General features: G+C 39.4%; 1 protein-coding gene across 3 annotated transcripts; it reads left to right on the forward strand.

Moving 5' to 3' along the window:
- The first annotated feature begins 593 nt into the window (after positions 1-593).
- On the forward strand, positions 594-27,419 carry EDRF1 (erythroid differentiation regulatory factor 1). 3 transcript variants are annotated; one of them, XM_086752275.1, is made up of 25 exons: positions 594-706; positions 1,477-1,685; positions 2,592-2,658; positions 3,538-3,663; positions 4,182-4,306; positions 4,766-4,925; positions 6,199-6,300; positions 6,595-6,716; positions 7,698-7,809; positions 8,524-8,671; positions 8,746-8,854; positions 9,168-9,279; positions 13,331-13,591; positions 14,603-14,674; positions 14,787-14,937; positions 17,214-17,402; positions 18,462-18,662; positions 19,057-19,279; positions 19,571-19,790; positions 20,218-20,376; positions 20,623-20,772; positions 21,477-21,630; positions 21,926-22,041; positions 22,785-22,948; positions 25,854-27,418. In XM_086752275.1, the coding sequence occupies exons 1-25, from the start codon at positions 638-640 to the stop codon at positions 26,023-26,025; spliced, it is 3,693 nt and encodes a 1,230-aa protein (XP_086608401.1). In that variant the 5' UTR covers positions 594-637; the 3' UTR covers positions 26,026-27,418. The 3 variants fall into 3 exon arrangements, with proteins under 3 accessions (XP_086608401.1, XP_086608403.1, XP_086608402.1); XM_086752277.1 differs by lacking the exon at positions 18,462-18,662 and having other exon boundaries at positions 25,854-27,419; XM_086752276.1 differs by lacking the exon at positions 6,199-6,300.
- The last annotated feature ends 520 nt before the right edge of the window (positions 27,420-27,939 follow it).

A 27,939-nucleotide genomic window follows, 5' to 3' on the forward strand; every position in this document is an offset into this window, starting at 1 on the left:
GTGTCACAGCTAAGCCTTCGCCAAATTCAGCGCACAGGAAGGGGCCAGCACGCTGCGATCCTTGACGCCCCGCGCTCTGAGGCGCCCACTCCCCAAGCGCGCACTGGTTTCTCGAAGGTTACGGCCGAGCAGCACGTAGCCCGCTCCGGCCGAAGCCGCTCCTGCCCACGGCAGCGGGGCTGCGACTCCACGACCCTGAAGATCCCTTCCAACCCAAACCACTCCGTGATTTTATCTCTGCAAACGCCATCCCCAAGCCCTGCTGGCCCCTTCCCTTAAGCTACCTAACGCGGCAACCCGGCAGTCCCCTCCCGGGTCAGGGTTGCGGGAGCGCTGGCCAGCAGCACGCCCCACAACCCCCGCACCCACCCCGCCTGCCGCCGCCGTTACCGGCCCCTCCCGCCCCGGCCCCGGCCCCACCCCGCCCGCAAGCCCCGCCCTCCGCGCTCTCCTATTGGCCTGATCTCTTCCCTTTCCTGGCCGCAGCGGCTCCTGGGATTTCCCGCCAAGCCTCGCGAGACCCGGCAGCTCCCGGTCTGTTCCCCCCCCCCCCCCCTCCGGTGCCCCCCCCCCCCCAAACTTCCCCGCGGGAGCGGCTCGGCCCCCGCCCGGGCTGGCAGCGGAGGGCGGGCGGAAGATGGAGGAGTTGTGCGGCCCGGGGGCTGCCACCCCTCCCAGGGGAGACGCGGAGGAGCCCCCCAAGCAGGTACAGGCGGCGGGGAGCCACCGGGGTGAGGGGGCTGAGGTGTCCGGTGCGCCCCCTCCGCCTGCCCCGTGCGGGCCGGTTGGCGGCGGGGCCGGCCGGGCGGCTGCGGGCCCGGGTGCCGGGCGCTGCCGGGTTCGCTGTAAACGGAGCCCACAGGAACGTTTTGCCTGCGTCCTGTTCCCGGCTTGTTTCTGTCAGGACCGGGGCATGGCAGGGAACGTGCTAATTATGATTAAGCTTTAATTGCAAGCAGCGTTTCTGTTGTTATGCTAAAGTGCGGCGTGGTGCATTGTATTTATGTAAGTAGTGTCCTGTGGATCTGTTTTTCCCTTAACGCCTATCGCTTCAAAGCTCTTAACCCAAGTGACAGCTCTATGTTTTGCTGTATTTGAAAAAAAAAAATCTGCATTCATGCCACTTACTTACTAAGGCAGAAACGCGTTTAGCTTTCATGTTGGTGTTTGTTAGCTGACACTTCCTTTCGCAAAGTTTTACCGCATTAGTGGCAATAATATTTTACTTTTAGCCTTTCTGAGTAATTTCCCGTTTCTTGGGGAGCTGACCTTAGTAGCACTTAAGCCTTATAAAGTGGAGCGCACACTTGACGCGAGCGTTGGAATCGGAGCAACTGAAAGCTCGTGAGCATTACAAGTCAACACGGCACGGGGCTTTGACCTCTTACCATTAAAAACATCTTACTGTAGAGCAAGTCCGATGCTTTCAATTTCTCTTATTTTATAAATAAAAGACTGATTTCCTTTGAAAACTAGGGGTCGGTATTGTTTCTTGGAGGCAACGAAGTGAAAAGCAGCGCTGTGGTGAAATACTCCTCTGCCCCACCGCAAGCGGCGTTTGCCCGTCTTCAGGAGAAAACAGACTTGAAGCTTCCACCTGCCAATTGGTTACGTGAAAGCGCTAAGCTGGGACCAGCAGGTACAACCATTCTTGGCAACAACAAAAAAAGTAAACCCTTTTCAAGGTAAATAACAACAGGCGTTATTTTTTTTTCCAGGTCTTTAATAATAATTCTGACGGTGAGCTTGAGTGAATTGAGTTCAGAGTGTTTATAAATAGGAGGCTTAAATTTTGTGCTGAAAAAGCAAATTCACATTAAGTCAACTGGTTAGTAAAATGCAGCAGTTTCCAGGGGGTCTGTGTTTAAACCCTTATAACCTGCTTCAGGAGTTGTACATTTTTGAGCAGGGTAGGACGTTTCTCGGGGCTTTATGAATTTTTCCTGTTTATTTTAGATTATGTTTGTTTGTCAAATAGAGGCTAGCAGTTTAACCTCTCTGTTTTTTGTGTCAATATTAAAAAGCTAACAGCAAAAGTATGTCATGTATTTGATTGGGTTGTAGTAATACTGATTTAATTTGAAAGAGTGATCTGTGTATTGAAATATTCTAATTTAAATAGCTTGTGATTCAAAAGGACCTTAATGAGGGTGGGTGGAGATAACCAAGAGGTAAAATGAAATGACAGCTGCTAAAATGAAAGAGTTACCATGCTTACTGCCTTAAAGATGAAGTCTTTGAAAAACAGTTCACCACCTTAGTGTTTAAAAAAACCCAGGTTTTTCTAATTTCCCATTGCGGTCATACCAAATGCTTTAAATAGTTCTGTTTTTCTTGATTTCAGCAAAACTTACAATTTCAAGATGTTCTAAAATTTATCTGAGCGCTTCGAATGACATCTTTAGAAAACTTGTAGAATGTCAAAATGATTTTTTTAATTAACTTCAGATTTCATTACGGCTGGTAGCGTTTGCTAGATTCTTCATTTGATGAAGAAAAAGCTTTCAAGGATTTAATAAGCTTTGGAGAAAAAGAGGTCTCTATTTACTGTCACACTGCCTTTGTCTTAACTTGTAATGCTTTCTGAATAGCTTTGGGATGGCGTACGACTTCATTGACTCGGTTGGAAATGACGTAGATGTTGTGTCTGATTCAGAGGTACGTATGGCTTTAAGTTCCATTGTTCAAACTCTGTGTTGTATAAATCTTATTTTGAGATGCTGTGATGGGTTCTGTCATCTTTGTGCCCTTTGATGAAAAGTAAAGATCCCCTAATGAGACACAAACGGATCGCCTAACTTTTGCTCTGTACTCAAAGGGAGTTGTAGTCACTGAATGAGAAATGTATCGATAAAATGCAATTTAGTGAACGCAGCACATCAGTCTTGCAATGTAGTTGTCTTGTGTGTTTGAAGTTGGTTATTTTGATATAAATTTTTACTGTTAGGATTTTTTTTTTTCCCATTCACATCTAAAAGTGAGAGCCCACTCCAACCTTGTTCTACTTTCCTCTGATCTTTACCAGCTTTTTTTTGGTGCTGGTACTATCTGCAGAATTCGGATGAGACTATTCAGAAGAGGAAACACGCTTACTTGTTGATTATCTCAGTGTTGATGTTTGACAGATTTTTATTCAGGCTCAGATCTCTGTCTAGATTCCTCTGGATATCTGACAAAAGTGTTGGTACTCCTGTGATGATGATAGAGCTTTTAAAATTCAAGCCATCCACTTGTATTTTTTTTTTTTGTCACCTTTGATACCTGGTTGTGCTGATCCAAAGCGAGATTGTGTTTAAGCCATGCGTGAGGTTTATACCGAATTATTTGGTCTCTTTATCACTGTCATTCATGTTCTCTGACCTCAACAAATGCAACTTCTTGTGGAATGGCCGTCTTAAAATCACTGATGCTGTAAGGTTTTATTTGCCTGCACATGCTGTTCCAACGTTAGCAGTATATCCTTTGCTTACAGTTTCTTAAGAATTGCTTTACAATGCAGTATAATAATACTGAATATTATATCTTTTCTCATGCAAGAATATTAAAAAACTTCTGAAGATACCTTATAGCAAGTCACATGTGAGCATGGCAGTACATCGCATCGGGCGGACACTCTTGTTGGATGAGCTGGATATTCAAGAACTCTTCATGAGATCGTCTCAGGTTAATAATTTGGTTTTTGTTAAGCGTGTCATGTGTTCAAAATACATTATTTCAAGAATCATCTAGCCAGCAAGCAGGCATCTGTGTGTCAAAATTCCTGAGAACCATATGCAAGTACAAAAAGTCTACGTGAAGCATATGCTGCTATTCCGCAGCAATTGGTTTACACACAAACTGCATCTGATGTTCTTATGGTGCCGTAGGATTAAAATTCCATGTCCTGCTTTCCTGTAATTACTTCAGCATTGCTGTACTACTTAATTAATTTTATTATTAATAAGTATTTGTGACTATGTAATCTCTTGCCATGATTCTGACTTTCTAATGAAGTCAACTTTTCAGTTAGAACATAACTTTTCTAGAAAGATACATTTTCAATGAATGACCAATTCAAGACTTGTGAAATTATTTTCTGGGTTTCTTTTGTTGTTGTGGATGAGTATTCATAAGCTAATAAGGCACTTAGTTGACTTTGCAGATGCTCTTGACGCTAATTTCATATTTATTATGTTACCTAGACAGGGGACTGGACATGGCTGAAAGAGTTTTATCAAAGGCTGATTGATCAGAAGTGGCAAAGAAAAAAGAAGAGTAAAGAGCATTGGTACCAGAAGGCTATACTTTCTAAATTTTTGTATTACAGGTAACCTTATGTCTGCATGAATCTCTAATTCTGCTCCGCTTATTTTTTCTGGGTTTCTTCTCTTGAAGTAAATGTTAAAATTCCATTATGATCTGTCTTACTGACTGATTTATATAGAGGAAATTGAGGGATGAGATCAGGAAATAACATGTACCTGTTTTTTAACAGGAATTGAAACATTTCAAAGTAAAATTAAAGTATAAAATAAAGTGTGGTTTAATTAACTGCATGTCTCAGTGTTCCTTCTGAGAACTGCATTTGAGGGAAGAACAACTTACAATATGCGAGGTAGATTGTCACACCTGCTGTAACATTGTCAGTCTGAGCAACTTGTCAACAGAGCAATCGTTCACTGTTTTAGCAAAGTCATTCTTTGAGAGCAGTGCATCAAAATTAACTGTTCTAAACTGGATTCTATTTGCATATTGTTAACTGATATTTTTGATGTTGCTTTGTCAGCATTAATGGCGACGGAGCTGCTCAGCCTGTTCCTTCCACTTCAAAACAGCATCAGGAGGGTCCTGTTTCAGGTGAGAGTGATGAAGCAGGAAGGGTCTCCTGGCCAGCTCCTTTTGAAATGCCTTCTTCATTATCTGAAGAGCCAGGTGCCTCTAACCAGGTTAGTGTATACAGTATTTTAAATGGCACCTTGTTTTTTGTAGAGACGTACGTATTGAAAGGTTTTCAGAGGTGCTGCTGTAGTACTCTTTGCTGAAAGAAATGAACAAAGGCATTAGAAGGACCTGGCAGTATGTTTGGTTTAGCTTATGCCAGTGTTTCAGAGCTCCAGATTTCAGAAACTACTTTTTTCTGTCACCATAATACTAAAAATTTGAGAGAGAACACATTTGGTTAGGAATAGTCATCAATGACTTTACCTAAAAGTAGGAAAATCTGGTATTTGGAAGGTGGGCATGGAAGTCTAAGGTTTTGGCCTTTCTTTTTAAATCTGCCATTAAAATAAATCTGTTGTGGCCTTGAATCTATTAGGTGAAGAGGAAAATTAACGTCTATGAAAATGTTTGCGAAACAGTTAAGCAACACTTAGAGTTGCTTGCAATAAGATTACACAGCGGAAGGGTGAGATGTTTACAGTAACTGTGCAACAAACTGATTAGTATTAGGCCCTAATCCAGAGTTTCAGTCTGTGGTTCAGCTTATTTATGCAAACTGTTAATTCTTGTGGTTTTTGAGTAATAGAATACAGGAATTAATAACTTTTTGAGAGGTTGAAAGGTCAGTTGTATTCAGTCTACATTAGTATAATAATGATGCTATAGTTACACTTCGACGGTGTTACCAACTGATGTGCCAAATAACTTGATCAGCTGATTTGTGAAGACTCTATCCTACATGATCAGTAAAATTGTAACTGCATGTGTTATAGTGTAGTGAGATTCTAAAGTGGAGAAATATTTCCATACGTGAGCGCTTTTAGAAAAAGGACTAGTTCTCCCTTCCATTTTCTTGAGGAACTATTGCCTAATAGAGCCGACCTGCTTGTTGTAAAGAAGTTGTTGTACAGTGTAATTTTCTTTAACTTATTTATAACACATCAGGATAGAGGTTTTAGATTCTGGAGACTGATAATCTGGTGCTGGACTTGGGGTAACAAAGGATTTCTATTAAAACTTTCTGATTTCTTTCTGAAGCCTATGACAATATTAAGTGCAAGATTTTGATATTGGCTATAGAAAAGCATTCTCGTCACTGAGTAGAGGATTTTTGTAGTTTAGTACATATTTACTGAAAGACATTAGAGGTAAAGATTTTCCCTTATATGCTTTTGTTGTTTAGATTTCTTTTTTTTTGTTGTTGTTTTTGTTTTTTTTTTAAATGGCATAACTTTACCTCAGCAGCAGAATCATTCCTTATCCTTGTGCTTTTCACAGGGAAGTGTGCCTCTTGAACCCTCATATATAGTGGGGCATGTGGCCTCAGCCCCCAAAGAACAAAACCTGACTACTTTGTTCAATGACGGGGAAAACAGTCAGGTATGCTATATGTGAAATTTGAGCTCAAACACTGAACCCCCAATTTAACCAAGCACTTTAAAATTTGGTCTGAATTGGAACAAAGAGAAAAACTAAGTCCCCTGTAGAAGTAGCTTTTGTGGCATCTGTGACCTCAGTCTTTTAAGTTAATGTGAATGCTTAGCGTAGCTCATTATGTGCTATCTTTTATTTGCTGCTTTTGCTTCTTGCTTTCTCATAATTCCACAGAATGTCGTAGAGAACATGCTTTATAACAGTGATTTATAGACCAATGTTTTTTTTCTCTTAATGAAGGGACTTAAAAATGACTTTGTTCGCAATATCTTGTGGACCTTTGAAGATATCCACATGTTAGTAGGGTCAAATATGCCTATCTTTGGAGGTGGGAGATACCCTGCTGTGAGCTTGCGTCTCAGGTGAGTTTTGAAGATAAGGAGATGAATATATATGCCAGCCTTGACTGACTTGGTGTTCAGTTATCTGCATTTTGTTTGGCTGTCTTTTAGTTTTTATCTACAGTTTAAAATATAAAATTCATGCTTTAGACTTAAATGGTGATGGCACTGTGAAGTGCTGGAAAACAGAGATGGTCCCAATAACATAGCACTGTACTGGGACTTGAGATGCTCTGGTGCTTTTTTCTGGCTGTGTTACTAAATCTGTTTGAAAGTGCTGGCATTTTGCAGCCTTTCTTGATTTCAGTGTGAATGTTGAATGTTAGAACACTTCTGTATATCTAGTCCTTTATTTCATTCTATTGCTGTTTTTATAAGAGGGCAGTATTATTTCTCTTACTGGGATTCTGAATGTCGGTAACTGCTAGTTGTACATTTCATTAAGTGTTTAAAACTTGGGACTATAGTAGTTCTAGGTTCTGACTGTATTACTGCTCACTAGTAGTCGATCACTTGATTATCAGTCTTTCTGTTCCTGTCTGTGTATAGGCAAAGAATGAGCGGAAACTCCAAACTCATTTCGTGTATTTGTCTTTTTAAGATACGTGTAGGAATTAGCAGTACTTTGCTTTGCAAGGAACTTTGGAAGGTCTGGGAGAAGGCTTGTGCTGTAATTAGTTCCAGCTAATACTGCTCCTTTAGAACTTATTAAGTACTTATTATCTTGCTAATAGTGACAACTGAAGCTGGTTAAAGTTTCACTAGTTGTGGGGGCAAAAATTCAAAACTGCTGAAAGAATGTGAGTGTGTATCATTGAAGAGATCGGTTTTACTTGCTCTAGCTCCTTGTTTGCCTCTTTGCTGTACAACAATTCACAAATAATTATTTTAGTATCCATCCACTCTCAGATGACTTAAATCTAAAACCCGTTAGTAAACATCCCTAGTATTTTCTGAAGAGTAAATAAAGACTTAAATAACACTAGAAATGTTTCTTTTCAGGGATAACAACAAGCCGATAAATGTGCTAACAGGAATTGACTATTGGTTGGACAACTTAATATGCAATGTTCCAGAGCTTGTGATGTGCTTTCACGTTAATGGAATTGTTCAGGTAAGTCTTTGCATTATGCCTAGTTAATCTGTTCTTCAGTTTCTGAAATTGCTCTGCTTCTAACAGATCTTTTTCTTATCTTACTGTTCTGACAAGAAGCTTACAAGAATCCTTTATTGCAGAACAAGAAGCATCTACACAGCTTGCACCAGTGATCCAAAAATACTGCATTCTTTTTTTTTTTTCTCCTTTCCATGCGTGTCAGATTCCTTCTTCCCCCAATGTATGAATGAAGGCAAAAATAAAAAATACAGCAGCAGAAATACATCCATCTCTTGCATCTTAATCCATAGTGTTCACTTGCCAAGACAAATGCATGCTTCTTAAATCTTTGTTTGTATTCACTGTTTTAGGATGGGTCACACATAGCAGCTGAGTTTCTGTTGGACCTGGTGGTGTATGGTTGCTTACTAAACTGACTGGGTTTCATTGAAGTAATAATTAGAGATTGCACCTTTTTTTCGCCTCTTGTTCTCCTTTTACTTTACCATGCTTTCATAGAAGTGAGTCCTCGTTAACATTTTTATTGAGTAATCAAGTTGTGCTTGCTTTTAAAGTAAATAACAGAAATTAACTGAATTTATCATGATGCTGTACCATAATAGTAGCCTTTGGTTTTTTTAGCAGTTGATAGAGACACTGATGTATAGATTTTGAGGGGGTAGGTGGCAGAAAACTCTCCTAATCTTGAATTTTAACATATATGCCTTGCAGAAATATGAAATGATCAAGACTGAAGATATTCCAAATTTGGAAAACTCTAATTTTTCTACCAAAGTGATAAAAGATATTGCTCAAAATATCTTATCTTTTCTGAAATCGAATTGCACCAAAGAAGGACATACTTACTGGTTATTTAAGGGTAAGTAGATTTAGATCAATTTGAAAAAAAATATATTAATGTCGTGTTGATTAATGTGATGTCTTGTCTTTCAGCAAGTGGGAGTGATATAGTAAAGCTCTATGATCTAACCACCCTTTGTGAAGAGACAGAAGACAAGTACCAAAACCCTTTTACAATGCCAGTGGCAATTCTTCTGTACAAGTGAGTTTTTTATAACTTTTGTTGTAATACTTAATTTTTGGTGCAGTTAAGAGTACAGACCAAAAACTATAATGAAATGAAAATTCATGAAACAAAAATCTTTTTACACATAAGCTTGGTAAGCCTCAATCCCACTAATTCACAACAGACTTACTCCTTTTCACCGTTTCTCCATATAAATGACACTCTTCCTGAGTAAGTCTTGTAGACCCATCATAATGTTTGGGAGATGTACGTTTGCAGTTTTAAAGCTTTTTCTTCTAGTACAAAGAAATTAGCCAGATATTTACTGTTTTGTTCAACTTTCTTTTAGAGTTGCTTGCAATATGATGCTGAAGAAAAACCAGAACAAGAAACATTATGGCACTATCAGAACACTGCTACTTAATTGTCTTAAGTTACTGGACAATGGCAGACATCCTCAAGTAAGAATTACATGTTTTCTCGTAGCTTGTCGTAAATATAATAGAAATGCTGTCGTTGTAATACACCTGGTAATATTTTGTGTGGTACTTCCTCCTCCCTCAGCAAGGGAGATAATTTAAATTTATTGATAAATTTATTTATGTTTAAAGACTCTCCGGACTTTTTTTTAATTAGTAGCCTTCACTGACCCTCGTTGCTGCATGAGTCTTCTATCCTTCTCTAAAAAGAGCTCTTTTGTGTTGGGGAGCTGTACAGACACTGAAGCAGATGTTACATTCATCTGACGATGTCTAGCTAAGAACACTTTCACTCTGAAGGTGGCTGAATGTTGGGAGAGGTTGTAGAGTCTCTCTCCTTTGAGGTACTCAAACCTGGGTAGATTGGTCCTGAGCAACCTGCTTTGAGCAAGGGTGTTGGGCTAGACAGTCTACAAAGGTCTCTTCTAATCAAAACTGTTCTGTGATAGGTTAGAGAGTCAGAAAATGAACGTCAAACTCTTGGTCTCATTAGACCATTGTGTCAGCCATTGCTACCTAGAGATGCTCTGCGCTTTCATAAGTAGTAAGAAAAGTGATGAAAAGGAAATGAAGCTGTATTGATCTCCTTTATTCCAGATGCTTGGTTCTGGTTCTTTTTCTAAGAAAAACAGAAATCTAATTGCTCTGAAAGACAAGTAGTTTATTAAAGATTACAGAGGTAGAGAAGGTGTGTGTGTCTTAATATTATTGCTGCCAGATGTGCTAGCTTCCTTTTCAGTTGCAGAAGATAATGGAGTGTTCAACTTTCTCATTGAGGTTTTGACAGAGTCTATTCACAATTTATTCCTTGTCTTTAACTGAGAAATCTGTAGGTGCAGAATGGTGTAAGAGAGTATCAATGCGTTTAACCAAAAGAGTAAACTGGGAATAATGCAGGAGGCTTGGAAGTTGATTGGGCAGGAGCTGCTTTATCCAGGCTATGGCACATTAATGTGGTAACTTAGCACTTTTGCGATTTATAGGCAACACGTCACAAATTTCAAAAAGAAATATCTATTCTGAAACTGAAATTTAATCTGAAGTATAACTTAATGTACATGTAAGTGGTTTAGATTTAAGCTGTTTTCAACTGAAAATTGATCCCAAAAATACGATGTGAAAAAATCTGAACTGTATTTTAGAATGGATTACAAGAGGAGACATGGCATGCGTTAGCTAAATTAATAAGTATCTTGTAGGTTCCTTTTAAAGTTGTGGAAAGCTCTCAAAATCCCACTAAAAGCTCTTGCAAATTTTGATCCACAAGCTTTTAGAACAGGCAGTACTTTTTCTTTTACCAGTTGGTTTTTATTCTCTTCTAAACTTCAGTAGACTTGAATCCTTTTCCCTTTCCTGTATGGGACTTTTAACTCCATGAGTAATTTTCTAGTAGAGCAGGAGAGAGTGCTTATTTGAGCTGGTTAATTGAATTCATACTCCTGCACAGTGGTGGCCTCCTTTTGCCTTCTCAGCAGTTGTATGTTGGTTGAGAAAACAGCCTTGTAGAAAAACTAATTTTCTGAGAATTTGTTTTAATACCTCTGCAAAAAGCCTTCCAAAAATACCCAAGAAATGTCAAATGTTTGATTGACGGTTCAGACAAATGTCTAATGCCAAAAGGTTGCTGTTCTGATGGGAGGTTACTTACATAGCGTACATGATGCAGAAGTGCTGCTGTGGAGCCCTTGTATCTCTGTTCTGGTTTGTATTAAATTGTCAGACTGTATTCTGGTCCGGTGTCACTAGACTACAGCAGAACTAGGAGCTGGAATGTATAGTTTGTTGCCAGGAACTGTAAGTAACCATGCTGTCCTAAGAGAAGGCTTCAGTGGCATTAAATGTAGTATCTTTTTGGAACAGTCAGAAGTAGAGAGGGTGTTGGAAAGCAGAAGAAAGGAATGCGGGCACAATTTTTTTTTTTTGTGAGTGACATTTTTATTTCCCCTCCTTGGCTACTTTATTGCTGTGTTTTAGAAATTATTAATGAGACTTCTTTATATTCAGAATGTTCAGAAAGTAAAATGTGGGAGCTGAAATCCCCGAGTTGAATTTCAGGGGAGTTAATTGCAAGTCCTTCACTCAACACTCTCTCATCACTGGAGAGAGGAAAATGATATCTCAAAAGCAAGAGATTTCACTATAAAAATATGTTCTAGAATATATGCCCTGTCACAATCACTTTCTGTGTGCATGAAGCAGTGCACATCTTTTGGCCGTCAGATGCTTCTTAAGGTGCCTAAATCCAAAAGTTCAAGCCTGAAAGCTATTACTTAGTGTTTGCATAATCCCTGAGCTATGCAAGAGGCAGTAATTTAAGGTGGAGCCTAAGCACTTTTTATTAAATTGTTCGTTCTAATTTGGGGGCCAGGTGCCCCAGTTTTTTGTTTAAACTGGATCTGATCCAAGTTTCTTAGCAGAAGTCAAAATTCCTCATGATGGGAGAGTGAGAGCTGTCTGAGCAAGAGTTCAGTCTTCAAGCAAACTTCAGGTGGAAAGAAAAGGGCTTAACATTTATTGTAAGGATTATTGTTGTATTGTTCTTACTAGCTTAATTGTTAGGTGTGTTTATAGTTCCAAAACAACCTTTTCTCTAAGCAGCTCTTCTCTGAGAGGAAAATAGTGGATGAATGTGTGCCTATAGTGTGTACAGGTATTTCTCATCTTGCTGTCTTAGCCTTTGGTGGGAATGTGAAGTGTTCTGGAGTCCAGTCTGATCGTGAGCCAGGGCGGCTTCCAGGTGTTCCCATTCTTTCCCTTTTGAGTGGAAGGAGGGGAGGTTATGGAGCAACATGCACGGGACTGCGTAGTGCAGTTAAACAAGAACTGACGTTGAACTTTGCTACATCTTGCCTCAAGGCTTTTTATTTCTGTATAAAGTCAAACTGAAGCAGGGGGAATGCTGCTTGGTTTAGGCTATTACCAGTGTCTGTTGTATTTCTCCTGACTTATTGTTTTATTTCCTTTCTCATTTTAAAAAACAAGCTACAATTACCTCCACCAGTATATGCTGTTTGTGCCCTGGTGTCCTGTTTGACCTGAGTTTCAATTTGAATCTCTTATTTGTTGGGTTGTCAGTTTTGGTGGTGGTTTGTTTTTGAGAAGTTGAAATTGGTGCTCTGAATTCTTAATACTGTGGATGTTGCTGCTGCTACAGGAGAGCTTTTGAACTCTTGTATCTAGTATCTCCTTACTCAAAGTGTTTGGAAACTCTGGCAGTGTATAATATTAGAGTACATAGAGGAATAAGCTGAAGAAGCAGGGAGGAATGAAATGCAGACCCCCAAATGCTTAGCCCTACCAGAACGTAGCTTTCATTACTTCCTTATTTTTCTCCATGTGACAGTAGTCCAGAGAAGAGAGAGGGTAAATATCTCCTTACCATCAACTAAGAAGATAGCTGCTGGTTTTGGTTTTTTTTTGTTTGTTTGTTTCTGTTTGTTTGGTTTTGGTGGGGTTTTTTTGTTTTTTGTTTTTTTGTAATTATGGCAGATTTTACCTTTCTTGCCTGAATTAGAACAGAAGTGAAGAAGATAAAAGCTTCTCTGCAAGGCAGCATAACTGTAGTCTGAGAGAATCTGTAAAACTCGAAAGAAGTAAATAGAGTGATCAAGAGCTGCCCTTAATTATTTTTCTTTTAAAGGAAAAAAAAAAAACAGTTGTCTTGGGCCAAGGTGGCCTGAATTCCCAGTTTTACCTTTACACCCTCACTTGCAAACAAGGAGATGAAGACCTTGTAAGGTGGAGGGTGAAACCAGGTGTGGGAAGGCTTGATTGCGGGGGCTGCATGCACATATACAGATAGTTGACAACATACAGTCTACAGCGACTTGTTTCTTAAATATTGTTAAAAATTCAATGCTCAAACGTGGTCATACAGTGTCTGTGTGTGTGTACAGGCTGTATTTACAGTTTATCAAATACCTGATTGCATGTACTGTTTACTCCTTATTCTAAGACAAATTATATTGATGTTGGCTCTCGAAAGAAAAATTTAATTTGAAAATAAATCTCTATTTTTTTTTCTCTTAAAAAGATTATTGCTTCAGCAAACTACATGTTATCAGAGCTTTTTCAGTTGGATGAGCCTAAAAAAGAAGACAGTACAGACTTCCCTATAAATGGAAATTCTGATGAAAGTTATAGTGAAGAAGAGGAAGAAATGCCAGACAGTGATGAAAACGGTTCTTACAGTAACAGTTCTGATCCGCCAGATGACAATAAAGCGGTGGCTATAATCAAATCTGTTGGAGAGTTATCAGTACCGGAAAAATACAAGTCTGTTCATCGAATACGTGTAAGTGAAGTTGTGGGATTTTTTTAAAGGGTTTTCTTGAAGGATTCAGATCACGTACCAAGGTTTGTTGTTGAAATTCAGTTACCTGTTAGTTTTGCGTTCAGATTAACTGAAGCATGAGGCAATGGGGAGAGAAACTTTTCATGAGCTGCTCCTAAAATTGTGGTCTTTGAATTTCACAGTATCAGTATAGCAGATTTAATGTAGATTTTTCCGCTGCCATCTTGCACGTCTTTTATGGCATGCTTCTGCATAGCTGAGTACAGAAAAATTACTCCTATCACAGCAGCATAGAAAATATTGCCAGCTGTGGCCGTGTGCGAGAGCTGTAGATGACCACAAGTTTGTGTGGATACCTACATTGTCTTAGTATTTTTTTTTCTGGAGCAATATTAATATTTGACGTTTTTTTTCTGGGAACATCAGCTACTTTGTGTCCACAGAGTTAGCCTTTGATTTTTTTCCCCCTGGATTTGTCTTTCTAAGGTAACTGGTCAGAATACAGCAACTTGATTTCCTTGAAATTTCGCCTACAGTTAGTTTTAAGAGAGACAAAGCTTTACTCTGCACATGTGCATATGTTGTGTAAACTGCCCCCAAAAACACTCCAAGGCGTTGAGTTATTCAAAGGTGATGGAAGTGCAACTTGGACATACAGGCTGAGGAAATGCTTTCTGTATAGTGTTAGATCTGCTTATCTTTCTGGGTCTGCATCGCAGACCATCTGTGGATGCTTTTGCAGTTACCATTATGGAATACAGTCATCTCATCTCTTCCTCTTTGCATTGTTTTTGGGATCACCAGGAGAGACCAAGTGTAGATGAGCAGGTACATGAATTACTCACTGAAACAAAGAAAAGAAATGCTGTGACACTTTAGAGTTCAGATGTTCCATTAGCAGGTTTTCTTAATGCTCTCTCTCATTTGCATCTTCTAGTCAGTAATTTTGACATTTCATACGCTGAATGTTTGTTCTCTTCTTATTCCTTCCTGCTGCCCCCCTCAATGCAGCCTAGCTGTGCATTTCCAGTCTGCCACGGCACAGAGGAGCGCTGCAGGCTAGTGCTCAGCTATGTCCTGGAGGTAAGTTTACCATCAACTTTCTAATGATGTTTTACCTCGTACCCAATTCTTGATGTATTCTGTGTTTGCTAAATATTGCCGTCAAGGTGAATTCAATGATTTCTTTTTGCAGGGCTTGAAGTCTGTTGATAGCAGTGTTAAAAGAGAGGGTGACCTTCCTGCAGCTGACCCCAGCACACCGATCCCATTGAAATATGAAGATGAATCCACCAGTGGTGGTCCTGAGTGTCTGGAAAAACAGATGGCGTTATTTTTAGACAAAAGTAAGTTGTATTGTTGTGCAAATAAGACCTTTCCAGTGCCAACACGAACTGCTGCTACTTTATTTTGATTGTCAAAACAGTGTACTTATTAGTCACTAATTACACTATTGCATAAGCAAAAGCAGTATACCGAAAATTGGAGAACAGTCTGTTCCTTTTTAAATATGAAAAGAATAGCTCATTTAGGATATTTTACATATCAAAGCATCTGTTATCAGTAAAGACATAATTTTACTGGACTTTATTTAGATGTGGCTTGCAGATGATTTCCATAAGGGCTTAGTATTTTGGGGTTTGGTATGTAGAGCAGCATAAGTTGTGTGGATGGTTTTTAAAACAGCCTTCATTCTTCTTTTTTTTTTTTTTTTTTTTTTTTTTTTCTTTCTTTTTTTTTGTGACTAGAAGGTTTTGTGGAAGAACTTCTTACTTCTGGCAGGGTTTTTCTCCTACGTTCTGCTTACTGCTGAAATGCACATAAAATGTTAACTAGGATTTTGTTTTCTTTCTTGTACTTCTACAAATGTGGAAGGACGCCGTGAATAAAAGATGTTTTGTTTGCTTAAATACTCAGACTCCAGAAGTCTCACAATATAGTCTGTCTATATTACTTTTCTCTGGAGTGCTATAAAAGAGTATAGGAAAGACTCTTCTTCTGAAAGTAGCACAGTTCTCTGCAGGGTGAGAAGCCCTATAAGCATAACCCAGAAATAAATTTTTCTTGCATATTTTTACAATTCTTTGTTCTTTCCTTTTCCTTCTCTTTCCCCTTTGAAAATCTCTAAATAATAAGCAAGTTCAATTTTGAGTTATTTGTGTGTTCTCGTGTTTCTCTTCCAGTTTTATCATTGTCTCTTGAATGTCAATGATCTGGAGATGCTTACGTACTCTTAGTTTTTATCAGCTATGTGACCACAGAATTTAACACCTTCATCAGAAAGTTACACTGTGGTGAGCGTACATAAATTCTGCACAGTACTGTTAATATGGACTGTGAGACTAATTTTGCCAAAGATCTACTGAGAAATTTTACCTAGGTCAGCTCAGCAAGAACAGTGTGCTTATTTCTGCTGTTCTGCAGCCAGGCTCTTGTCTTCAGCCTTCATAATTTGGAACTCATGACACATTGCAGCTGCTTGCCAGCTGGCAAGGAAAATGTCTGCTTATTGACTTTTTCTGTTTAGAAACAAGTGTTTCCTGGTGGATGTGGGAGATAAATATTGCACAGATCAGGAAAAAATACTGTAGTTGATTTCTGGAGCTGTACTAGAGTTCCTCCCTGAGCTAGCAATGGTGCTACTTTTTTGAGGTCGTAAGGATTGAATTTAACCTAGACAAAAATAGTTCAGAATAAGGGAGAAACTTTTGCTTCTTCAGTATGTGGGTTTGTTTGCTTTCTGTGATGCAACTTACTTCCTTTACTACCTGTGTGTGTTTGCATACGTATAGAAAGGATAAATCTCTTGAAAAGAACTACTTCTGAATAGTATATGGATACAGTATATGTGCACTCTGTGTCTTTAACTGCATGAGGTGTTACTATATTAGATTTGTCTTTGCCCTAACATAAATGTGTGGTTCTTCTAGAACTTACTAAATACAGTGGACTTGGAAGTCAGGCCTTGTAGTTCCACCTGTAAGCAAAGGACTGATTTCTGTGTGCAAGTACTGTTAGGACAAAATTCTGTCCTTTGGTATGCCTAAAGTCAGTGGCCTCTTCTTTCTGATTCCATAACCACTGCACCATTGAAGAAGGAACTTCATAATCTTACATAGAGGATGTCTTGAAACTAGTGTGAGGAAGATACTGGTGTTCCTTGAGAGAAGGACTAGGTTACCCTGTTCCTTCTGTGCTGGAGGCTTTTTCACTTTGAGACTGTTCGTACAGAAACAGAGCATGTATCCTAAGGATCTGGTGGAGAACAGGAAAAATTATGCCTGTGGCTTTCCGCATTCTTTTTTACTGCTACCTAATGGAATAGTCTTGGCCGCTGGAGCCGTATTTCCGAAGCTGTTCAAAGTATGAGAGGTTAGCTGTGTTGTTGCTCTGCCCACTGTATTCGAGCATCATGCCATCAGGTGGAGTACGTGGAAAAGTTCCAAGTGTTGAGTCCATTTTGCAGATGAAAAATGTAGTGGCAGACAAGCTGGCATAACTCTCCTTGTGCAGAGCTGTAATACGGCAATTTACATTCTCTCTGTGTCCTGATGAAGTTACGTCCAACCTCTGGCATACGTTAGAGATGAGATTTACTGATGAGATTCTGTTTGTGTTACAGTGGGCTCATTTCAGAAGGGTAAGCATTCCAGTCAGTCAGGAATGATTCCTGGATCGTGGCAATATAAAATGAAACTCCAGCTCATTCTGAAGTCGTCAAAGGCTTATTATGTCCTATCTGATTCTGCTATGGTTCTACAGAAATATGGGAGAGCATTGCGATACATCAAGCTGGCTTTACAGTGCCATGGTAAGCTGCTGGAATGTATTTGTCATCTGTACCGCTGCCTGTATAGATGCTTCACGGTATCAAATACTTCTCTTGTGCATGATTTATTCTAGTGGCATGCAGTGACAAGTCTGACAACTGTGTGTCTAGCTCATTATTCAGGGCAGAACTATGTAGTAAGAATAACTCTTGTCTCTGGGAGAAGGGTGCTCTGATTTTGACAGATTGGGAAATTTAGAGTGAAGATTTGGAGCTTCAGAGCACTGAAGCCGGGGAGAGTTGGTCCTGGTGCCAAGACCAAGGTAGTATTCTGTAGTCTCAGTGCTGTCGCTACAAGTAGATGTTTTTTTTTTTTTCCACTTGAAATGCTCAGTGGTTCCCATTTCATTGAAAAATATTCCTGACTCTCAAAAATGATGAACTTGTTCATCAGTTGAATTGGATAGTCCTCTAAAATGAAATACATCTTCAGGTATTACTAAGGAAAATAAAGGAAGTAAAATTGGACTGCTCAGGATATTACTACAATAAGGAGAATAACTAATCAGAAAACACCGTTAGCTTAGTACTGTAGTGCCACTATTTTGCCTCCATATTCATAGGGCTTGGGACAGGGGGAGGCTTGTAAAGCAGGAACACTTGATCTTAACACACAGCATCAATATGCTTACCAATAACTCAAAGCATTCTTCAGCTCTCAGTCTTTTAAGGACTTGAGAATCAAGTTCAAACTGTACCTTTTAGAAGTTAGTTTTTCAGACTATATCCTACTTGAGTTAATGTGTAGAAAGTCAGTTTTCCTTTAGTCAAATACGAAATTAGCATTTGTAATTACTAGATTCGCTGTTCGTCTTGAACAACATAGTTGCTCTTTTGAAACTGTCATCTGTGTAGAGCAACTGTGACTTTAAAATAGGTTAGTTCTTCCTAGAAGTACATGTGTTGTCTGCAGACAGAGAGTAAGTGTGACAGGTAACATAAAAACCAATTATATTGTCAGTCTGTGTCAAACCTTTTGACATTTAATTCTTTTCTTTCCCCTCCTCTCCTCCATGGGATTTTTTTTTTTTTCCCTCATAGATACCTACTGTTGTCTCTGCGCCAGCATGCTTCCTGAGGTATTAGTATTCCTTTGTCAGTGTTTAACCCTTTGTGGAGATATCCAATTAATGCTTGCTCAAAATGCAAACAACAGGGCAGCATATCTTGAAGAATATAATTACCAGACAAAAGAAGATCAGGAAATATTACACAGTCTTCATAGAGAATCCAGGTGCCAAGGTATGACGCTGATACAAGATAACTGCCGTAGTTTGCTTACATGACAGACATCAGTAATTTCATGGTGCTTCCTCCAAACCATGCACCAGTATCGTTTCTGGAGGAGGATTTATTATGCTTCAGCTCTGTTTTCTTCAGAGAAAGCTTACTGTGCCTGTCCTGTGTAAGGAGGTTGTCAAGATATTGTATGACATGCCTGAAGCTGTAAAATAACTAAAGACAGTAATTGTTTCAGTAATGGGTAAATTGTGCTTATGTGTAGAAACTGTGAGATCATTCTGATATGAGTCTTATACCTATTCTAGAGGAGAACGCTCAAAACTATGACCATCGCAGATTTAAGTTTGTTTGGGAATACTCTTTAATATTCAGGCTTTGCATTTTGTTTTTCTAGTGTTTGCCTGGGCCACTGACTTATCTACGGACTTGGAATGCCAGCTTTCTGTCAGCTGTAAATGTTATGAAGCAGCTTATGAAATTTTACTTTTCAGTAATTTAAAAAACCAAAATCCAGAGCAGCGTATACAGGTACTAAAGAGGATGGGCAATATCAGGAACGAGATTGGAGTGTTTTACATGAACCAGGCTGCTGCAGTGCAGACTGAGAGAGTGGGCAAGTATTCTTTTTTTCACTTTTTACTATTTCACGGAGCTACAACTATGATCATGCTCACTAACAGCGTGAGAAATCTCAAGTATTTCTGATTATAAAGAAGACATATTAAAGGTTTTTCATGTTTGAGGTTTTCTTAAAGAGTATTTTTCATGAATTGGGCCTTCAGAATCATTTACCACCCTTAAATACTAAAAGGTCATTTATGAGTAAAAGAATATAATGGGAAAGTTTTGTTCAGTGTCTTTTGAGAATTAGAATGAGTTGGTAAGCCTTGTCTCTTCACCCTAGTGAGTAAAACTGTATCAACAACAGAGCAGCAACTCTGGAAGAAAAGCTTCTCTTGCTTTGAAGAGGGAATTCAGAATTTTGAGTCAATTGACGATGCAACCAATGCTGCTCTCCTGCTGTGCAACACAGGAAGACTGATGCGAATTTGTGCTCAAGCTCACTGTGCAGCTGAAGGGGACTTCAAAAGAGAGTTTTCCCCAGAAGAGGCCCTTTATTATAATAAGGTAACATACCATTTCTAGAGTAGCCCATACCCTAACATGCCTTTTACTGTAGAATATTTGTACGTATGTTGATAAATATCTGTGTGTCCTGATGTAATAACTCAGGATACCTCTCCTGCTTTCATATTATCCTAATCATCACCATAGAAGCTTCAGTATTGTTGTTGAGATTTGATCCCGTTGCTCTGATGTATGAAGTGCTGTGATGTTGGGGTCCTGATGTTTAACAGACTGGAGTGCGACACACAAAGGAGGTAGAAATGCGTGGTCAGGATTAAAGGTACCACCGAAACAGGTGTAAAGAAAATACTGCAGAAGGCTCAGACATTTTGGAATGCTTCCTTATGTATGAGTAAAGGAAAATTAATTTCTAGTTGCTATAAACTTAAGCAGTAACTGTATACGTGTATTGTTTTGTGATCTGTAGGCTATTGACTATTATCTGAAGGCACTAAGGTCACTAGGCAAGAGAGATGTACATCCAGCGGTCTGGGATTCTGTCAACTGGGAGCTGTCTACTACATATTTCACTATGGCAACGCTACAGCAGGATTATGCTCCACTGTCTAGAAAGGCTCAGGAACAGGTAAAAAAGAGTGTTTATGATGACAAATAAGCTTCTTGAAAAACTGAACAGTGAGCAAAATTGGTATTGGAATAACTTCTAAACCTTTATTAGACTGAAATGCTTGCGTGGTTCTTGTAAACCATAAAATATTTAATCACTGGCATTTTTAAGGCTTTGCTTAATCGTAGTGCCACAAATAGTCACTTGTGTATAGTGGTGTTCTAGTTTCAAAGTAGTCATACTGCATCTTGTTTTATCTTGTAGATAGAGAAGGAAGTTAGTGAAGCCATGATGAAGTCCTTAAAATATTGTGATGTTGATACAGTGTCTGCACGACAGCCTCTCTGCCAATATCGGGCTGCAACCATCCACCACAGGCTTGCTTCAATGTACCACAGTTGCTTGAGAAACCAGGTATGAGTACAAACTGGTTTGGGTTTCTGTAAGGGTTCCATGTTTAACGTGTCCAATGTGTGTGGAGACTGATGTTTATCCTCTGCCTGTCGTTAGGATATATTTATTTGAAATTATTTAACCAAAGAAATGCGAGGTGGTTTATTTGGAAGTCATTGTGAAATACACTGTTGTTTTTAAGAGCAGTCTGTCCTTTACAGAATGTGTCGAGCTCTGTGGTCCTGTCTGTTTTAAGCAGTTGCATTCTCTCATAACAGAAGCCATTGATGATAAATATTTTCTTGGGTTTTGTTTTGCTTCCAAGCCTCTCTTCTGATACTTAAGCAGTCAGCCTTCTGCTAGAACACTAGCATATGATTTATTAAAGCCTTAGTGTAGACGTGCATGTCACTTTCTGATTATTTTTTTTTTCTTTTTCCAAATTATTATTCTTTATGGTCAACTTAATGCTAACAAATTCACAAATAGAACTAGCTATGAAACTACAATAGCTTCAAAGATGGCAGGCTGATGTATTCTAGAAATGCATAGACATTTAGAAGAATCATTCTGCAATCAGCTGGGAACGTTTGTTGGTACCTAGTATTGCCCATAAGCAGGTTGGTAGGTTTTTTTCTGGGTGTTTTTTTTTTTTTTTTTTTCCCCTAATGGTTACCTCATGAACATACAAATTGTGTGAGATTTACTGTGTACCTGCTTTGCAGGTTGGTGATGAACATTTGAGGAAACAACACCGAGTACTTGCTGATCTTCATTACAGTAAAGCAGTACGACTCTTCCAACTCTTGAAGGATGCGCCCTGTGAGCTCCTTCGTGTGCAGCTGGAAAGAGTGGCATTTGCAGAATTCCAGATGGCGAGTAAGTCTAGCTCTGTCTTACTACAACAGCTTTCCAAATGACCTTTACCTATTTAATTTCATTTTTAGATAATAATTTCATTTTTACATAACTCTGTATACAGAGAGCATGAGTAATCTGCTTCTCAAGAGAATTTTTTCCAAGAGAGAAAAGACATTTTTATCTTGCTGGTTTTCAGTTGGCTGGGACAGTATGCACTTTTCTCATGAGAACTCTTGAAGTCTTTGGATGGAAGAAAAAGTGTAATCTGTAACAGAAGCTATTTATGTCCTTGATTGTAACTTTTTTTTTTTAGGTCAGAACAGCAGTGCTGGGAAATTAAAGACTTTGTTTGGCGCCCTAGATATAATGGCAAAAACCAGGAGTGCATTCCAGCTCATCAGAAAGGAGCTTGTGGCAGAAAGTGAAGAGGTAAACAGTCAAGCAGTGTGATTATCTGCTCCCTTGTCTCTTGCATTCACGTAAAACTGGTCACTTGGCAATTAAATGTTGTTTGTTTACTCTTCAGTAGAGCTATTTGCTTTAATAGTGTGGACAGGGTTTGAACCTATTGCAGTTCAGATTAAAAAAAAATGTGTTAGAACAAACATTTCATCTGGACATGGATTAAAACATGTTCATGTAATGGATGTCTGAGTGAGTGGGGTTCTGTGTAACTCTGTATTCTCCCTTAAAGATCCCTCATTAGCCCTTAAAAGTCTTAAAGAACTTAATGTATGTACAATGTAAAGGAGAATTGTCTCTATGTAGTAATTTAATATGGAAATATTTCAATGTGTGAGCCTATCTGTAGCTAGCGTTAATAGGTTCTTGATGCCTAAATAAATAATTACTTGCAATATATGCTGATGCGTGTTGCCTTGCTGGCAACTGGAGTAACAGATTGAATAGTCCAGTCTGTATTTCCCCGATATTTTTATAACTAAAAATTACTGTATTTATATAACGTACAACATAGGCAGTCAGTGTAACCTGTGTACAGTGTGGATCTGAGCTGTTGACTGAAATCTCATAAACGGGGCGTCGCAGCAGTTGTGTTGGTACTGCTCCTGGGAAGAGCAAGCTGACCTGCAGGTGTGGCTGGCTGACTGAACCAAGGTGTGTTTAAGTAGTGGGGTTCAGTGAAATGGTTTTTGTTTTTTCTTTTCTTGTAGATCAGCAAGGATGAAAGTAGTGCTGAGAATGCGTCACCTCATGATTCCTCTGCTGGCCTTAACAAAGAGGAGGTACTGAAACTGCTTGGTATTTTTGAGTCCAGATTGTCATTCCTTCTCCTCCAATCCATTAAATTGTTAACTTCAACAAAAAAAAAAATTGGGTAAGTTGAACCTTAATGTGCATGTGTAGATGTGATTCTCATGCGTAGATCTGTACAAACCATGTGCTTTTAGGCATGCAGGAGAGTGTGATGTTTAGTCTTTTCTGAAGGTGACTCTTCTGCATGGAGAAGGAGCTGAAATACGCTTTGATCGTTTACATTTTGAACATTTTCTGTGGTTTTGTGTATAATTGAGGGAATAACCAGGGAATATCTTTACTGAGTACTTCTAGGCAGCTTTTTTTCTCTTCTCTTTCCTGGTAGCAGCCCTGAGAGGACAAAAAAGTCAAACTGAATGGCTGTATTCAAATAGGAAAATAATAGTTAGTAATCATAATCTGAAATGCTCGAGACAGTTATGAATTGCTAATGCTTTATCATGCTCTGTGATATCTAATTTATCCTTCAGGAGATATAAATCCTGTGTTCTTCATAGGCATAAACTTGCACACAAAGCAGTTTAACTTGTACTGCCATAATTTTACTGGCATATTTGTCATTGTCTTTTTTTAAATCAAGCTGTTTGCTCAGAGACTCAGGTACGTGGTGTCCTTTATCTTAACTGATGTTGGTCTTCATCTACGACAGAGCTCTTGAGAGTTAGTGAGGGAGAAGCTGCTGTGTACTGCTAATCTTTGATATATCTTGATGATAAAATAATATTGACGACAGCATAGTTTAGCCAGCAAAATACTTGAGAATAAACGTAGGCCTATCAGTAATGCTGTAAGTAGGGATGTTTATGGGGAGGATACTCACTGATGTTAAAGATTTTATAATGCCTGATGGAGAAGTGAAGAAATTATTTTCTGTCTTGCTGCTGGGGTGCAGAACAAACGTGGCTTCTGCTTTTTGTGTTGACCTTGAAGTGCTGTTGGGATTAGGCGTGGCAGTGTAAACCCTTACACACTGCTTCTGCTGGTTAGATTTGAATGTGCGTGGTGTCGCTTTTGGGATCCCCTCAGCAGCAAATGTGTTTGCAGAAACTACAGCAGCATTGCTGTTTCTAATGTTATATGAAGGTAAATTATGAAAATGTGCTATCCCTTCTAGTATACAGTTCTAGAGAGTTCTTTTATTGTTGGAAGTTGCGTTAATAGTTTTTCAGATTGAAGCACTGCTGATGCAAGTGCGAATTGGCTAAAGGTAAGCTGCAAAATGAACTCATTCTGCGCAGTAAGTTGTCTGCAGATAGTATGAGACTGGTAAACAGAAAAACTTTGAGACAAGAGGAAAGCCTGTCTGTGTTAGCAGTGGTTTAGGTGCATTGTTCAGGGCTTTCACTCAGAAAAAGAGCTTCCACAAGGTGGCAGTCTGAATATGTGACACGCAGAGGATAAAAGCAGAATTTGTGTGTAACCAAGTAGATGAGTAAATTATTTTACTTCTGTTCTCTCACAATATGAGTCAGTGTTGTAAAACAAAAAATCTCTTCAGTTTTTGTTTTGCAGTGTTATTTCCCTCTGTTTACTTTCTCATCGTTGTCTCTCTTTAGTGGGGGTTTGTACTGAAGATTCCACATAGGGATTCCACATATTCTTTTTGAATACTGTGAAATGGGAGTGTGACTGTAACATCTTAAACTTTTTTAAACAGTGGTGGATTGAGGCTGAGATTAAAACTACCTTTAGCTTAACCTTGCTAGTACCTTGTGTACGTCCTGCGTACAGCTCCTCAGTCCTGCTGCGTAGAAGGAGAGGATTAATGTTTTAATAACAGGCTGAAAAGGGAGGAAATTGGAGCTCACAAATACTGTTTCGGGGTCTCAGATGCACTTTGGCAGAGAACAGGAGAACATGTGGTAAAATTAATGTTTGATAGTGAAACTTGCAGCCTAGCAATAAAACCGGATGAAATCAGAGTTTTACCCTCTAACAGTGAAATGGATGAGTGTAACTGAATGTGGCTATGTAAACAGGGAGAAAGTAGTAATTGAAAGTAATACTTTGTTCTGGGAATTCTTGTAACTTATCCTGGAAATACTTTGCATTTCAGTGACTTTCTATTGACTACCTGTTCTATTGAATAAATAAATCTTTCAGATTTCTGTCAAGTGCTGTGAATTTAATTTGCCTCACCATTTCTTGGTGATTCCCGAAGCACTTGCAAGGAAACTGCTGCTTGCACACATACACATTGAATTTAATGATAATATTAATGGCAGCATTTTTGTTTTTTCCAGTTTGGGTCACTTCTTTGTTAGTCTTGGCCATTAAATGTAGCAGAGCAGAGTGGCAAAGAGGAGGGGTGACAGTGCTGAAGCAGATGACCCACGTGTGTGATAAGTGATTTAAAGTATTTGTCGAGTGGAGAAAATTGGTGGGAGCTTAGACTGCAGGCCGGCAAAAGAGGAAAAGCTCTTGTGTAGAGATACTGAGCATGGCAGAGTCTCTGTTGTAGGGAAATAGATGTGTAGAACTTGAGAGAATGAGGCTGGATCACAGGCCCCAGACTTGAGTGGGAAAATGATGCCCGTAGTGGTTTAGCAGGGAGAGCTGATGGCAGGCAGTGGGACGGGAGCACGTCGACCGCGTCTCCCTCGTGTGCAGGTGTCCGTTTGGTTTTGGCGTGATCAGATTAGGCACCAACTCAGATAAAAGTACAGCGTTTTGGCGTGGAGACCTGGGTTTGGAGGGTTTACGATGCGACTTGAGATCATCAGTTAATAAACCAGCCAGACTGGAGCTGAATAAAAATGGGAACACCTTTTTCCTCCTGCAGTATAACAGAGGCTGTGACTGCAGTGAAATGGGAGCTGAGGAAACAGGAGACTCAAATTGAAACACCAGCCGTGTGGTTTCGCAGGGGTAGTCATCACTGTTGTTATTTAATAATTGTCTGGATAATTTGCACAATAAAACATTGTGGTCAGGTAAATAGTTTGAATTATCTGTTTTCTTTTTAGGGGCATTAATGAAGAAGAAGTTGCTCTTAAAACAAACAAGCAAGTTTACTCCCTGCTGTTGCGTGCAACTGCTAACAAAAGCACAACTCTGCTAGAACGAACAGAGGTAATGTTAAATTTGCTGGAACAGCTGACCCAAAGCAGTGAAGCCAGTAACAGAGGAATTCAGTGACTGAAATGCTGCACAACAGCAGAAACAGTGCCTTGCTGTGCATGGGATCAGCGGTAGTTTGTCCCGTGTGATATTTGTATTTATCGAAGGTGGTGATATCACCTGTGTCGTTACATTGTACAGCTGGGAAAGAACAGGAATTCCTTTTTATCCTGTGATAACTCTGTAACGGTTCGGTTAATCGCGTTTCTTTGTTTGAAATGCCAAACTGGGGTTCTGGATAGAAACATAACAATTTCCCATGTTGGAGAAGTTCATGATTTTTCTCTTACAGGTAATGAGCTTTGCAGTGATATAAATGTTTTGCATAAAAATGTAATGTCACAGTTGCTCTGGTTTGATATTTAATGAGATGTACCTTTTAAGCAAGGCTTCACTGGAACACTTCAAGTTGTACTGTTGAGTGTGGCCACGCAGACACACTACTCCCGTTACAGTTCCTGTCCTGCACAAACTGTGTGCCTTTCCAGCTTTGATGCAAGACTCTTGCAAATCCTGGCCATCCCTGGGATTTCACTTACCCCAGGAAGTGAATGGTTTTAGCTGTGTTTGAATTCATCAACAATAGTATTATTTTTTTTCAGATTTGAAACTGTGAATAAATGAGAGCATATTTTTAAATAAAAATTTATTTATTAACTAAAACCTCATGAAACCATCTGCCTCATTTTTATTGGTTATGACTGTTCTCATCAGGGAAGCGAACTGCTCAACAAAATTAAAACTATTTGAAAGGCAGAGGGGGCTGGAAAAAAAAACTGTAAAATCCGGCTTAACAAATGAGGGTAGGTTTAATCAGACGTGTGAGGACTTTATTTTTTGGAAATACATATTATATAATGGTCAAGTTTCCAAAAACATAACTGCTCTCTTCATGTTTTATACAAATTGTATAATAACAGTGTAAAACACAGTTTATTGAAAGGTAGTAAGAGTTTTTGCATGTGCGGATGTTTGCATCCATTTCTTGTTTTTCTTATAATCTCTGTACTGAGACACGAGTAGTGAATTAACTATTTAAGCTGCGTGTTCGGAGGAGGTGATTCTTACTCTTGTGGTGAGAGATCCAGACCAAAGCTTTTCTGTACGGGGCATGTTTTCACCCAGAAAACACCAGTTTGTGGAAATTTCTGTCCTAACAATTTAAACATGGTTTTACAAGTGCATCCTTAGATCTTGTCTTCAGAAAAAAAAAGAAACCTCATCTTCGTGATGCAACACAGAGCTCAAATGCACCCAAAAGAAGCAAAAGCGCCTTGTGAAAGGATGGAAGATGACAAGCTTTGTATGTATCTGTTCTGTTGTTTCTGGTTTTGAGTGACTGATTTGAAGGAGGAGGCAGACAAGGGCCTTAGGCTTCTGTGTCTTTCCCTGCCTTCTACCTGGGAGCTGGCTCCATGCAACACCCCTTACACCCCCCCCTCCCTTTTGGTGAGGTCAAAGCTGCAGAAAATTGAACAGCGGGTTTCTGCAGTAAATGGCTGAAAGTGTTATGCTTGAAATTGTTATCATCGGGAAACCTGGCAGTGGTGAGGGGCAGAAGAGATGTGTTCATGACAAAATCTCTTCGGAGCTGAGGGGTGACCAAGCAAGGCTGCTGAGATTAGCAACAGTGGCTCAGGTGCAGGGAGGAGAGAGAGATATTTGCTTAGAGAATCTGCTGCTGGCAGATTCCTGATGCTAATAGGCAATTCTAGCCAAAACATGTGAACTGGACCGTAATGCAAAAGGTCAGTGCGTGCACTGCCAGAGCTTTCACTGCGTTCAAGAGGGACGGTCTAGAAGGTCTGCCCAAAGAAAAGCAACGCGACTGGAGTGTAATCTCTGCTCCTGGGAATGAAACAGGTGCCCAGATGGGCTTTTTGAAAAGAGATTTTGCCTGCGCAGGTCTCTGCTGAAAGACAGGGCTTTCTC

The sequence above is a fragment of the Chlamydotis macqueenii genome, chromosome 7, assembly GCF_036417535.1.
Source record: "Chlamydotis macqueenii isolate bChlMac1 chromosome 7, bChlMac1.mat, whole genome shotgun sequence".
NCBI lineage: Eukaryota > Metazoa > Chordata > Aves > Otidiformes > Otididae > Chlamydotis > Chlamydotis macqueenii.